This window comes from Lepidochelys olivacea, assembly GCF_965140295.1.
Source record: "Lepidochelys olivacea isolate rLepOli2 genome assembly, chromosome: 7".
Lineage (NCBI taxonomy): Eukaryota > Metazoa > Chordata > Testudines > Cheloniidae > Lepidochelys > Lepidochelys olivacea.
Genome location: NC_140417.1, coordinates 83,315,819 through 83,330,749, shown reverse-complemented (window position 1 = coordinate 83,330,749; position 14,931 = coordinate 83,315,819). Strand labels below are relative to the sequence as shown.

General features: G+C 46.9%; 1 protein-coding gene across 2 annotated transcripts in view; it reads right to left on the bottom strand.

Annotated features, from left to right (window-relative positions):
• PSAP (prosaposin) overlaps positions 1-11,226 on the bottom strand; it is a 41,204-nt gene extending 29,978 nt beyond the window's left edge. Inside the window, exon 1 of one of the 2 annotated variants that reach the window (XM_084633261.1) lies at positions 11,095-11,226. In XM_084633261.1, the coding sequence (XP_084489387.1) occupies positions 11,095-11,131 (37 nt within the window). In that variant the 5' untranslated portion in view covers positions 11,132-11,226. The remainder of the gene's footprint in view (positions 1-11,094) is intronic. The other variant, XM_084633262.1, reaches the window with a different exon arrangement.
• Positions 11,227-14,931: the final 3,705 nt, after the last annotated feature.

Here is a 14,931-nt window from a genome sequence, read left to right as displayed (position 1 = left end):
AGAGCTTCTACAACAGTTCCCCTTCCCCACCGGAAACTTTTACAATCTGCTACTTTTTACAACCAGTGGTTTACAGCAAAGCTGTGAGGGATTATGAACTGGGTCAATAAGTAGGTATTATATTTAATTTTGTGTGGACTGGCTCTTCTCCCCTCTGTCTGCACAGGAGGCCTAGGTGCCATATTTCAGCTCTGCTTTAGAAGGCAGTTCCCTGCTCTCTCAATTGCTTCAGATAGATATGGAACAGAGGGAGCCGTAGGTGTGGACAGGAAGGAGTTCAAGCCTTATGAGATTCCACAACTGAGGTCTTTGGAAGTTGAGGAACAGCTACACATCATCTTGGATCAAACCCCAAAGGTTAAGGTCCAGAGCCATTTCAGGGTATTTCTATTTACACCTGCAGGTTCCTAAAGCTCCTATTGAAGTGTTAGAGGTCAGCCAGGAGAAGTATGGAAGAGCTTCCTTTGTTGATGGACAAAAGGTCATCTACCAGAACAAGTTCAGTTTTAGTACCACACACTGCAGCCTGACTGGAAGAATCTAGAACTCTGGAAGAGGTGCAAGGGGTAGGCTTTGGGAGGGTGTTTGGGTGTAGGCTCTGGGGTGGGGGCCAGGGATGATGAGCTTGGGGTACAGACAGGCTGCCCTGGGGTTAGGGCCAGAGAGAACTCTCCCCACCAGCAGCAGCAAGCTCCAGGGGAGGGGCCCCCCCTCCTTCCAGCAGCACACTCACCCTGCACTATTGTCACTGCATGTGCTCCTCCTCAGGCCCAGAAAGCCCCCTAGCCTCTCCTGTGGTGGGTGCCAGGGGAAGGGGGGGCTGCCACCACATGTGGCTTCCTCCCCTGCTGCCCCTCACTGTAGCCTCATGGGGGATGGGGCTGCCCCTTGCCCAGCGTGGGGCAGGAGCGGTGACTGCGGGCGTGGATCACAGGGTCAGACACTCATTGAAGCCCCAGCAGCTGCTTAGGTGAGAGAGACCCAGAGGTACCCTGCCGGAAGCCCCCTTGGCATCACCTCCCAGTGGGTGCTGGAGGACAGTGGGGGGGGGGGGGGGGGAGAAAGAAGAGGGGAGGGCTGCCAATCATGTGTGCACCTCCTCCCCTCCTCTGGTGCAGCAGTAACCAGCTGCCTCAGCCTGCTCTTGTGCTGTAGCCTATCCTTCAGCAGCAGCCGGCAGACCTGGCTCCAAAACACTGGTGGAGCCGGGCCCCAGTCCTGAATATTCCTGAAGCATGGGCACCACGGGCCCATATAATTCGCCACCCCTGGGTCCAGACAGAGGAGCATTAGTGAAACATTACCACTCCAACTTCTAACACCCAATCACCATCTTCCACCTTGTTGCCCAGGAGCACTGTTTTGTATTACCTGATCACCATGTTCTAGCACTCATATTTGCATCCTTCAAAACATACCAGACTGCATCTCAGGAGTCAGTGTCCTCCATTCGGTTTTGAAAGGTTACAAGACACACAGCAAGTAGGAGTGACTGCTGAAATGTCTAACTAGAATATGCTGCACTTTGGCCATGCCTCCTTCTTCCCCCACTCCACCTCCCCAAAAAGCAGAGGCTGCAGGAGAAAGATATTTGAACACAAAGCATTTGTATTTCCCTTGCATCAAGGCTAGTCACCAATTCACAGGAGAGCTGACATTTTAGGCCAGTAACAGCAGACTAAGAGAGTCCTAGTGGGGCAAGTTGAGCACTAGGGATCCACCACCTCTGTGTTCCCAGAACCACAGAGCAGGGCATGTACTCCAGCTATGAGCACAGAAAGAAGGGAGAGCAGATGGAACCCCAGTAGCGCAGCTCCCCTTTTCACACTGCCACCACAAGAGCAGCTTCCCCCTACAGGGTAGGCAGACCCGCTCAAACCTGCCATAGGGGAAGAATAGCATGAGGCCTGGGAGAAGGGTCAGGAATACAGCATGCCAAGGGAAGAGGAAAAGACTGGAGAGGGGAGTAGTGGGGTGGGGGAGAAAATACCTATAGGAAGAGGAATGAGACTAGGGCAAATTGCTGGAGACTACCAAGTAATGTGGACTAAGGAGTGAGAATGAGAGAATGTTATGCCATGGGGGTGGGGAGAGGGTGGGTGAAGTAGCCCATAACAGGAGGAAGGAAATGTGTGCACATTTAAGAGAGTTCATCCTAACTCTGAAAGCGTCAGGAGACTTACAATGATAAACTTTTTTTCTTTTTAAAAAAAGAGAAGAAATGGACTCCCAAAATCTGAGGCTGGTAGTTCTCCAAGCCTGCTAGTTCTCCAGTTATGCATGATCTTCTAGAGAAATGTGGGTATCAGAGACCAGAATTCCTAATGCAAAACAAAATCAGGAAGAGATTTAAAAAAAGTTAAAGGAGCAAAAAGTGCAAACACTCAAGTGTCCCTTCATACTGGACTGAAAGGATGTTACCTTTAAGCTGCTATCTGATGCAGAAAGTTAAGCTTTGCTCTTTGGCCTTACCTACACATAAGAACTGCTTCAATTTAGCAATGTTTAGAAACTCTTTACTACACTGGTTTCTAAACAGATAGAAAAACTACAAAAGTGTTCTGGAAGAATCAACCCTGACAGTAAAATGATGAGGCAAACCACACCCCATCACCCACGGGCAAACGCTTTCCACAAGGTGACCACTCCATGTCTCACCTCAGTCCGCCTCAAAGGAAACACCACCTTCAAAACATGAGCTTGGGACCTTCAATTCAGAGCTCAGTCAGACACCAAATATCAGGGCCTTAATAAAGACACTAGAGATTTATGAATCATTAGAACTATCTGTCCTCAGACAGTAGAGGTGTTAACTGCTGCTTCACCCTGAATGGTCTCCTGCAATGTGTGTTAACGCCTTATCTGTTCCACCTTGTACTGAGCAGTGACATTCATAGACCTGGTTTACACCACAGAGCTAGGCTGACATAAGGCAGCTTACATTGACCTAATGGTGTGAGCATCTACACTACAATATTCCTCCCACACATTTAACTTGTGATGGCTGTAGGTTGAACTAACTTACGTTGACTTAACTGTCATGTAGACATGCCCTGGGTACGTTTCCCAGACCTGAAGAACTCTAAGTTTGAAAACTTATCTTTTAGTGGCCCAACTTTTGTTAGTAAAAGAAACATCACCTCACCCACCTTGTCTCTAGAAGAAAAACAAGACAGTTGTACAGTAATGTGTTAACTGTTCCCTAACCAGGAAGGAGCAGAATGGACTGAGAAACTAATTGTAAATTGACCTTTTCAGAATTCCTGTCCATTATACCCTCTAATTCTATTGCAGGTGTTCAAAATTGTGTGTGTGTGAGAGACAGCTAGTATAAAATTTGCTGAAGCAGGAACAGCCCATGGGACCAAAGACAGGCTGTAGTAACAGTTCATCTATCCCAATGGGTAAAGCAAGAACTTTCAACATACACATGCTAAAAACCCTCATTATCTGAGCCACCACAGACCAGACTCCACTGTTCCTAGAGAGTTCTTACTAACTATAATATCAAAGAGGTCAACGCTACCTGATGGAGGAAGACAAGCTTTTCGTTAAGCTTCTAATCAGTTGTTTGCTTAATGCTCCCGCCCCTTGTGCTTTAGGAGTACTCAGCACAAGTTTATAAAACTTATTTTAATTTAATGTACACAACTTCAGCTGGCTTTTGTATAAACCAAGCCTTAGAGCCTAGAGAGTCAAGTAGTTCTGTACAAATGGCAACTGTTCACTACACATAAGCAGCCAACAAGTTGCAGGGCAACTTTGCTCTCCAGAAACTCAACACGTATTGTTTAATTTCATGTTTCTGAGCTACCCTCAGAAAGAACAGTTCTTTAGCCCTAGACCTACCATTTTAAAAGACATTTTGAAGGCCTGTCTACACACAAGTTGTACCATTTTAATTATGCCAGTATGAATGGAGTACATCCCCCCCTGCGCAGATGCTGTTATCCTGGTATAAGGTGCTTGTACCAGTACAGTTTACTCCCCCTTCCCTTATAGAACTATCTAGCCTAAGGGGCGGGATTGTATCAGTACAACTATTTTGTTAAAAGAAGTCACACCCTGACCAAAATAGAGGAATCTGTACAAAAGCCTGTTTATACCAGGCCTAAGTATCTGAAGTGTGACTTAAGAGCAACATCCTCCAACAGATTATTATTAGGGCCCTAACAAATTCACAACCATGAAAAACAGGTCATGGACCATGAAATCTGGTCTTATGCGCATTTACCCTATACTATACAGATCTCATGGGGGGAGAGATCAGTGTTTCTCAAATTGGGGATCCTTACCCAAAAAGGTTGCAGGGGGTCACAAGGTTATGGGGGGGGGGTCGCAGTATTCCCACCCTTACTTCTGTGCTGCCTTCAGAGCTGGGCAGCTGAGAGTGGTGGCTACTGGCCAGGCACTCAGCTCTGAAGGCAGTGCCCTGCCAGCAGCAGCAGAGAAGTAAGGGTGGCAATACCATCCCATGCCACCCTTACTTCTCTGCTGCTGCCTTCAGAGCCGGGCAGCTAGAGAGTGGCAGCTGCTAACTGAGGACCCAGCTCTGCAGGCAGCAGTGGAGAAGTAAGGGTGGCAATATCATACCATGCCATCCTTATTGCTGCGCTGCTCCTGATGGCAGCTCTGCCTTCAGAGCTGGACTCCTGGGCAGCAGCCACTGCTCTCCAACTCCGAAGGCTGGGCAGTCACCAGCAGCAGAACAGAAGTAAGGGTAGCTGTACCCCAATCCCCCCTACAATAACCTTGTGACACCCCCCCCACACACGTGTCCTTTTTGGGTCGGACCCCACAATCACAACATGTGAAATTTCAGATTTAAGTAGCTGAAATCATAAAATTTATAATTTTTAAAATCCTAGGACCATGAAATTGACCAAAATAGACCATGCATTTGGTAGGGTCCTAATTATTACATTGGAAAGAATGCTCAGGACCCATTATGTTGTCTTCAACTATTGGCCCTTTCTTTCCTCCCACAAATGAATTCACTTGTGCTGTTTGATAATTCATGTATCACGTGAGAATCTAGAGGACGTACAATCTGTGTAGACCAGGGATGGGCAAACTACAGCCCGTGGGCCACATCCAGCCCATCAGCCAATTTAATCTGGCCCCTGAGCTCCTGCTGGGGAGTGGGATCTGGGGCTTGCCCTGCTTCCATGCTACAGCCAGGAAACGGGGTTGGAGGCCACTCCACACGTGTGTGCTGCGGCTCCCAGAAGCAGCAGCGTGTCCCTGCTCTGGCTCCAATGTATACATGCCGCACCACCCCAAGCACTGCCCCTGGGAACTGCAGTCAAGAGGAGCTGCAGGGGCAGTGCCTGCAGACAGGCAGCATGCAAAGCCACCCGGACATGCCTCTGCATAGGAGCTGGAGGCAAGACATGCTACTGTTTCTGAGAGCTGCTTGAGGCAAGCGTTGCCTGGAGCCTGAACCCATGAGCCCCTTCCTGCTCCAGCCCTGATCCCCTCCCGCTCCAAACCCCTAGATCCCAGCCCAGAGCATCCTCCTGCATCCCATACCCACCCCCCCCAGAGCCTCCTCCTCCCTCCCTGGCACCCCAACCCCTTGCTCAGAGCCCCCTCCTGCATCCTGAACTCCTCATTTCTGGCCCCATCCCATAGCCTGCACCCCCAGCTGAAGCCCTCACCCCCTGCTGCACCGCAACCTCAATTTAGTGAGCATTCATGGCCCACCATACAATGGCCTGCGCAGATATGGCCCTCAGGCCAAAAGGTTTGCCCAAACCTGGTCTAAACAGTTTTAAAGCTTCTTCACTCTACATTACCTGCCATTTTATCTTGTTGAGTAAAAGTCTTACAGGCAAAGCAACGTGCATTTGTTATGCCTCACCCACATGTCCAGTTCTTCAGGGCTTGTCTTCACATACAGCTCTTCAGCTGCACTGGTGCAGCTACACTGCTATGGCACTTTATTAAAGATACTACTATGCAGACAAAGTTAATCCACCTTCCTATGGTGCCTCTGTCAACTGGAGAAGCCCTCCCTCGACAGTGCTGTCTACAGGAGGGTTTAGGTCAGTATAACTACATTGCTCAGGAGGGTGCATGTTTCACACCCCCATGCGACATAATTATACCAATATAGGTCTATAGTGTAGACTTGGTCTCAGTCTTCTGACTCTTCAGTTATAGGTCCATCTCATATACTCCATACCAACTGATACCTACCAACTGCATCCAAAAAAAACACAGCAGAAAGGGATAGCTCAAGGATTGAGGAAGAAAAGCAGCAGTTGTCAGAGCTACACAATGAAAGACCAAGATGATTAGTGGGGCACCCAATTTAGCAAGTATATTTTAAAAGGCATCTGTACCTGAGAAGAGTACTTGCTTTGTAATATAAGCAGGCCTTAAAATTCCTGTTGGATTTCTATAGTGTCTTCTTTAAAATTAAAGGTGATGAATGCATGGGTATGAATAACGGAATGTAAAAATTTGAGGCCATCAGCCACACTAAAATGAGCTTCCAAACAATTCCTTTGAGACATGACAACCAAAGCTAGACTTTAATAAAACTAGCTCATGAAGTCAAACTATGCTGCAACATTTGAATCTGCAGGATTCTGTCATGGAGAAGTCAATTAGTGACCAGAGCAAGACTCATGTGAGCAAGCACAGAGCACTGAATGGTGTCAGAACAACAAACAGGTCTAACAAAAGTCCTCTGTTGTCCTCAATTGTTTCACACAGAGGCAGCAGTACCAGGCAGGGCCCACTGCAGCACACCTCCCCCACCACCCCAATTGAAGTATGGGAGGCTGACCTACATTCCTCCCCTGAAAAAAAAAAAAAAAACGTTTTCCAGCCCCACAATAGCTCAGAGGAGAACAGGACACAGCAATGTTTTTATATCACACACACACAGCTGGAGTGGCCAGCAGAGCTTGACATCAGGCTGGCTACTGGGGAGCAGGCTGAAATAGCTCTCCTCTCCCCACGTTCCAGCCACTGTAGTCAGACACCCAACCCAGGGGAAGGGCAGGAGCATACATGGAGGTGGGGGAAAGGACACCCAGAACCTGGGCATAGGACATCAAGGTACCAAGAAATGGCATCAGGAACTAACAAGCTGCCCCTTCCCAGCCTATAGCAGCCCCCTCACCCACCACACACACCCTTTTATAATCAGACTAATTCACCCTCACTATCATAGTTTACCTAAATACTGTACATAAAGTCTGAAACTTTTCTGAAAGCACTTCTCAGAACATAGTTACATATTAAAACAAAAAAGCTGTCTCATACCACTGGCCAACTGCACTATCTTTTCAGCATGACTTGCTGCGGTCTCCTAATCAGTTATTTCTATGGCTTTCTAAACAGCCAGAAAGTCACCTAAAGAACAATTTGTGACTGAGTTATGGCTTAAAACCTCCTTTGTACTCAAGGGTTAAAAATCCATTTGCTCATTTACAAGGGAGAAGCTTTTGGCTATGTGGGGGGGACCAATGCCGTCAGTTTCTGCAGACTATAGTTTAGGAGAGTTGTCAAATATGAAGGGAAGGGTAACCACCTTTGTGTATACAGCGCTATAAAATCCCTCCTGGCCAGAGGCAAACCCCTTCACCTGTAAAGGGTTAAGAAGCTAAGATAACCTCGCTGGCACCTGACCCAAAAATCACCAATGAGGGGACAAGATACTTTCAAATCTGGAGGGGGTGGGGGAGACAAAGGGTTGTCTGTCTGTGCGATGCTTTTGCTGGGAACAGATCAGGAATGCAGTCTCAGAAACTCTGTTAAGTTAGTAAGTAATCCAGCTAGAAATGCATTAGATTTCCTTTTGTTTAATGGCTGGTAAAATAAGCTGTGCTGGAATGTATATTCCTGTTTGTGTGTCTTTTTGTAACTTAAGGTTTTGCCTAGAGGGATTCTCTATGTTTTGAATCTGATTACCCTGTAAGGTATTTACCATCCTGATTTTACAGAGGTGATTCTTTTATCTTTTCTTTAATTAAAATTCTTCTTTTAAGAACCTGATTGATTTTTCATTGTTCTTAAGATCCAAGGGTTTGGGTCTGTGTTCACCTGTACAAATTGGTGAGGATTCTTATCAAGCCTTCCCTAGGAAAGGGGGTGTAGGGCTTGGGGGAAGACGTCTCCACATGGGCTCTTTCCCTGTTTTGTTTAAAACGCTTGGTGGTGGCAGCATACGGTTCAAGGACAAGGCAAAGTTTGTACTTTGGGAAAGTTTTAACCTAAGCTGGTAAGAATAAGCTTAGGAGGTCTTGCACGCAGGTCCCCACATCTGTACCCTAGAGTTCAGAGTGGGGAAGGAACCTTGAAAAGAGTTTTTAGCTATTGACTGCACAAATACTTTTCTAGTCAGAGTGACGCTGTGTCTCCCTAGTTAGTCTACAGACAACTGCAATATTTCTGCTGCTGTTCAGAGCTACAGAGTGAGGATTTGCTGAGTATTGTCAATTTTCACTTGACCATTCATAACCCTGTGAGTAGCTATGAAACGGACAAAATAATGTCATTTTCACTTTCCCAACACTTGGCAAGGCTATGAACAGTAGCAGACAAAGGCATCAGAGCTCCTCACTGAGGGGGAAAAAAAACAAACAAAAAAAAACCTAAGCCACAGAGACCCATTGAAGGGTAGACTAGAAACACCTCATCATCTGCAGTAAAGAGGCTGACAGAGGAACAGAGTAATGGACACAGCCATTAGCAGAAGTCTGGGCTGGCAAGTGGAAAATAAAGAAGGGTTCTTTGCCTTTACAGTTAGGGGAAAAAAGTTGGTAGGATTTCCAAACTTCAAGTATATCTGCTTCCAGCCAGTAGCACAGAATCCCTGATGAGATACAGTATCCTGCTAGAAGTCTTAGCACAATCCTATTTTTCAGTTACTGGTGTGGAGGTAAAGTATCAGAGGTAGCCGTGCTGTTTTTTTAGATAGACTAACAAGGAGTCCGCTGACACTTTAAAGACTAACAGATTTATTTGGGCATAAACTTTCGGGGGCTAGAACCCACTTCACTGGATGCATGGGGTAGAAGTTACAGATGCAGGCATTATTATACTAACACATGAAGAGAAGGGAGTTACCTCACAAGTGGAAAACCAGTGCTGACAGGGCCGATTCAATCAGGGTGGATGTAGTCCACACCCAATAATTGATGAGGAGGTGTCAATTCCAGGAGAGGCAAAGCTGCTTTTGTAATGCATCAGCCACTCCCAGTCCCTATTCAAGCCCAAATTAATGGTGTGAAATTTGCAAATGAATTTTAGTTCTGTGGTTTCTCTTTGAAGTCTGTTTCTGAAGTTTGTTTTGTTCAAGTATTGCTACTTTTAAATCTGTTTAGAATATCCAGGAAGATGGAAGTGTTCTCCTACTGGCTTTTGTATGGTTTCAGAGGAACAGCCGTGTTAGTCTGTATTCGCAAAAAGAAAAGGAGTACTTGTGGCACCTTAGGGACTAACCAATTTATTTAAGCATAAGTTTTCGTACGCTACAGCTCACTGCATCAGATGCATACTGTGGAAAATACAGAAGATTTTTTACACACACAGACCATGAAAAAATGTGTGTTTATCACTACAAAAGATTCTCTCCCCCACCCCACTCTCCTGTTGGTAATAGCTTATCTAAAGTGATCACTCTCCTTACAATTTATGTTACCATTCCTGATGTCCGATTTGTGTCCATTTATTCTTTTACATAGAGACTGTCCTATTTGGCCAATGTACATGGCAGAGGGGCATTGCTGGCACATGATGGCATACATAATATTAGTAGACGTGCAGGCGAATTAGCCTCTGATGGTGTGGCTGATGTGGTTGAGTCCTGTGATAGTGTCACTTGAATAGATAGGGGGACAGAGCAGGCAACGAGGTTTGCCACAGGGATTGGTTCCTGAGTTAGTGTTTCTGTGGTGTGGTGTGTAGTTGCTGGCAGGTATTTGCTTTAGATTGGTGTGGAGGTTGGCCTCTCCTCATCTGCACTTTGTCCCTAGACAGTGCTCTCCTATTTAGGGTATGTGTTTTTGAATTAGGTACCAGGTTAATTTTTCAAGATCTGTTAGTTTTTTTGGTAGATTAAGATATGACTTTATGAAGGACCTGTGATGAACACTACGCCTCAAGAAACCACCCCCAAGAGTCTTTGTTTATTCCTTTCTTCATCTATCACCTTATCTGTCAACTCCCCCAATATTCTGTTGTATTAAAAATACAGACTATTTGGGGCAATGAACACTTGCTTGCTTGGTAAAATACTAAACCCATAGCACTGAGTATCAAACTAAATTACACCATGGTGAGTAATGCAGTGTCATTAGTACAATAGTAAGGCTCCAGGCAAGATTTATTTTCTCCCAACCCTCCACCTACAACATTCTCTTCTATGCTTTTTTCTTTTCTTCAGGGTTTTGGCAGTCCACATAGTTTTACAATGCTGTGTCATTTATAGCAATGAGTCGGCATTATCTTTTGAAGAACGTGCCCATAAACTTGATACCAAAAATGTGTGTAAACAAAAGAACCTTTGAACATTTAAGATATAGAGCTAAAGAGTCTAGTGTTAGATGGGGGACACTGACTGTGCCTACTCGCGGCTCTCACTCCACGGCAGGTCTGATTAGTTAGCTCCAGTCTCTGGCACTTACGGGGTCACGCCCCAGGCTGCATTTGCTGAATCTGACGAAGCTCCGAGGACGGTATTTACCTAATCTCTTTGTGTAGCACCGACTGCACACAGAGTGCAAGGGACAGCGCAGGCTTTGGCCTGGATCACACACACCTCTGAGCCCGCCCGCCCGCCCCCGACCCACTCGCACCGCGGCGGGAAGGGGACCTGGCCCAGCGCTCCCGGGTGTCTCTGCTCAGCCCCCTCTACAAACACTCACACACCAGCCCCGCTGCCCCTGGGCAGCTCCCGGGGCTAGAGCCGTTCCCCGCCCTTCCTCCAACCGCAAGGCTGCCCCACTCCCTCCGCCCGCAGGGGCGAGCCCCAGCCAGCCCAGGCACCGAGGAAACTAGGAACACCCCAACCCAGAGTCCACCCGCAGCTACCACCGCCCCGTGAGCGGCTCCCAACAGTGGCCCGGCCCCGCTTACCGGCGGCCAGCAAACACGGGAGAAGCAGTAGCTGCATAACTACGCCACCGGAACTCCACCTTCTGCAATGCGGAGCCGATCAGCTGATCGCAGCCTATATAAGGCCAGCCCGAGGCCACTGCGCATGCTCTGCCCACCCTGCTCGGGAGACCCCCCCTCCCACCAGTACGCATGCGCTCATGACTCCACAGCGGACCCCCCCCCCAGCGTCTTCACCATTGCGCATGCTCCTTTTGTCCGGGTCGTCTGACACTGAATCAGCTCGCCTGGGGCGGGGAGAAGGCGCGCGCGCGCGGGAGGGAGGGAGCAGTGTGCGGGGATTGTTGGCGGGGGGTGGTCAGACACCACGTGACGGGCAAGCCGAGGGGCATAGGCAGGGACGGTTGGCTCAGGCCGCGCTGGCCCGTTATCTCTGTGCAGGGACGTGCCCTGGGGCTGCAGGAGGCCGGCTGGGAGCACCCACCCCCGGACGGCGCCTGCTCGGTGGCGCCTGGCCCCGCGGCCAGCAGCGGCCGCCGGCGCGGCGGGAGGGAGCCGCGCAGGAGCGTTCAGCGGCCGCGTGACGCGTGCGGCGGGGCTAGCCAGGGCCGCGTCCCACGCGAAGGGAGGGGGGGTGCCGGCCTGTCATCCTCCCGCATCAGCCCCTAAGGGCTGCTGAGCCCGGCCTCCCTCCCGCCTCTGGGGGGGGGGCGGCCCGGAGCCGTCACCCGGCGGCCCTGTTGCCCCACCAGGCGCTGCGGTCCTGCCGCGGGGAAGGAGACCTCAAGACGAGCAAGTGGAGTCGCTGGAAAACAGACGTTGGTCCAGTAAATGCTGTTCCTCCCACCTTGGCTCTCCGCCTGTGTCTGCGCTTAGGCACCCCACACCTCGCCCCTGCAGCTGACTCCGGCTAAGGGGCTCTTTCATGGCCGGGTAAACGTTGGGGCTCAAGCTGGAGCCTGAGCTCTGGGGCCCTCCCTAGAGCCCGGGCTCACATCATCTACCCTGCAATTAAACAGCCCCATAAGGCCAGTCAGCTGACAGAAGCCAGCCCTGCAGTGCAGACCTACTTCTAAGGTTAAGAAGAGGAAGTTTTCTCAGTTTGACTACCTCTGCCGGTCAGGGTTGCTGTAGTTGACCGTGCTTGTCTATAGGTTTCAGTAAGTACTAATGTGGCCGCCATCGCCAGCATCCAAATGCCTCCTGCAGAAATACACAACCACAAGCCTCTCTCTTCACTCCATGGAGAAAGAAAGAAGAGGGTTTGTTTTGTTGCAGATATGCACAAGATCAAGTAGAGAGCTGCTTATGGGAAAGATAAATCCAAGATCAATTCAGCATTTGGTTCTGAACAGTCAGAGGTCCATGCTCATTCTTACTTCTTTCATGGGCTGGCTCCTTTGAAAGTTCTGCCTCCCTCCTGTCCTTCTAAATCTCTGCCTGTGAGTCATCAGTTTCATTGTGTTAGCAACATATAACTGCCATGGGAGTATAGGCAGGCAGACAACCTTGCAGAGGCTCTGAATATTAAACAGAAACCTTGAAAAACATCTCAGCAGAATCCAAAATTGTGTCAGCCATCTTTTTTGCTCCCATCCCCAAATACAGTGGCTTAAAAATAGAGATTTCAAAAAATAAAATTGGGTTGTATGTGTCTTCTCTTTCTTGAGCCTAAGAGCTATGTTTTCAACCTTTACTCTGCAACATTTTAAAACAAAACTGACCTGAGATTTAAACACATTGAGGGGGGGAGGTTTAAGAAAAAAACCTACTTTCAATAAAAAATAACCACTAAATGTGGTAGTACTGTAGTTTCAGGGGAAGCCAGTAGCCAGAGCAGAGCAGCAGGTCAACATGTTTACAGCAGCTCATGTTGCTGAGGAAGCAAGCAGATACTGAACCAGCTGATGCTTCCTTAGGCTGTCTGGCTTCATTCCCGGATATGGGAGTTGCAGTTATTAAGTCAAAATTGTGGCTCACTGATGCTAGCTCTGTGTCTGAGATAAGGAAGCAAAGTCTGCTGACCCAGTGCAAGTGGAAATGAGTGTGTTTAGGCTCCACACTCGGGAGCCTGAGGCTGTGAAATTACGATGAATAGGCAGATGTCTTCAACTGAACAGGTAGCTATGTAGGAGACAAGTTTCTCAAACTGCTTCCCTTTCCCAAGTATCACTTCTCTCTTGGCTGGGTTCAATTTCAACTACATGCTCCTCAGCTAGGCACAGATCTTTTCTGTGTATTAGAATTACAAAATGGTGTTATTTACATCTTTTATATCAGACGTAGAGCTGTGTTACCTGCACATTGCTGACAACGCGGCCTATTTAACCAGCTTATGTAAGGGCTTCACATAGATACAGAACAGCTGAGAACCACAACCACCTACAAAGGGCAGTGGGATCATAGGATGGTGTCCTAAACAGTGCTGCATTGATTTTAGAAGTGGTCAAGGAGTAGTGGTTCTGCTTTCTAGTTCTTCCACTGCTAGGTTACTTGTTTTGATAAAGTTTGTTCCCACACGATTTCAGAATTTGGTTGAATCCATTTGTGGGGGTTGAATCATGGTGATGGTTTGTGGTCTGAGTATGAGAGGGAGTAATTTGTGTGTTTTGTATAGCCATATCCAATCCCAGAACCCAGTAGTGGGGACTAGAGTCTTCTAAGGAAAAACCTAAAAAGGAGGAAAGATTAGCTAAGATTTCAGGTAGCTGAAGCAAAGGTATTGATTTTCTTGGGAGACTTTACTGTCCAGACTATCAGCTATGTACATTTTATCATCATAGACACCATCTTAGATCCTCTTGGAAGCCTTTTGCATGGGGAGTTTTGTAGATAAATAGGATAGCTAGGTTAGTCTTATTTTGATTCACAGTATTAAATGGATGTGTTTGAAGAATTTGCCTCTCTAGCTTTTGAGTTCAGGGGCTTTCCTGCTCAAATCAGCTGAATTTTTGCTGTGTTTTGCTCTGAAATTTCCGAGGAAGTAGTGTGTGTTTTGTTTAATTATTAACACCAAAACAAAAGGTATAAAGTAAAAAGCAACACAAACACATACCTAATGTCCTCAAACTAAAAATCCTGCACTCTCCCAAACTGTTTGATCTCTCCCTCCCCCCACTCCATATTATTGGGAGACACAAGGATCATTTCACCATATTTGTCAGTTTGTTCAGATGAACTAACTCTGGTTCTGAACCACATTTATGGAAACACCCCACAGCCCACATCACAGGAATATACTGTTATCAGCTAATGAGCAGAGATAAAAGTATGTACCATGTCATTAAGCACCTCAGTTGAACATTCAAAAGAATATCTGGTAGTCAAAGAATACCTTATTTTCAAGAACTTTCCCTTCATATGAATAAAGTATTAGAACGTTTGTCACCATTGCATTAGATTATTAGGTAGATGTTCTTGATGCAAGAATCAGCAGAAAAATGGTTAGCAATATTATTTAAGTTGTGAGTTTAAAATACACTTCAAGAGTTAACCCTTGAGACAAACAGAAAAGTAAATTTCCCATTTAACTTTCATTTTGTCTGGATAGAGACCAGGGTGGATAAAAATACATATTTTTTTATTTAAATCTTATTTTGGTTGTTAAGTTTTTCTGTTGAAATGAAATCTGAATTTAATCCAAAATATGTTAAAGCCTAAATTTATTATGCTCATAACATTTAAGTAATATATATATATATATATATGCTGAATCCATGAGCCTCTATCAAAACCCTTGAGTTAAAGTTGATTTTCTATATAAAGATATTTCCCCATGATTCTAACTTTTGAGGTCAAGCTTTATGAATATGGCTCAATAAATCAGCCTAAGTAATTTAGGAGAGTATCATTTTCAAG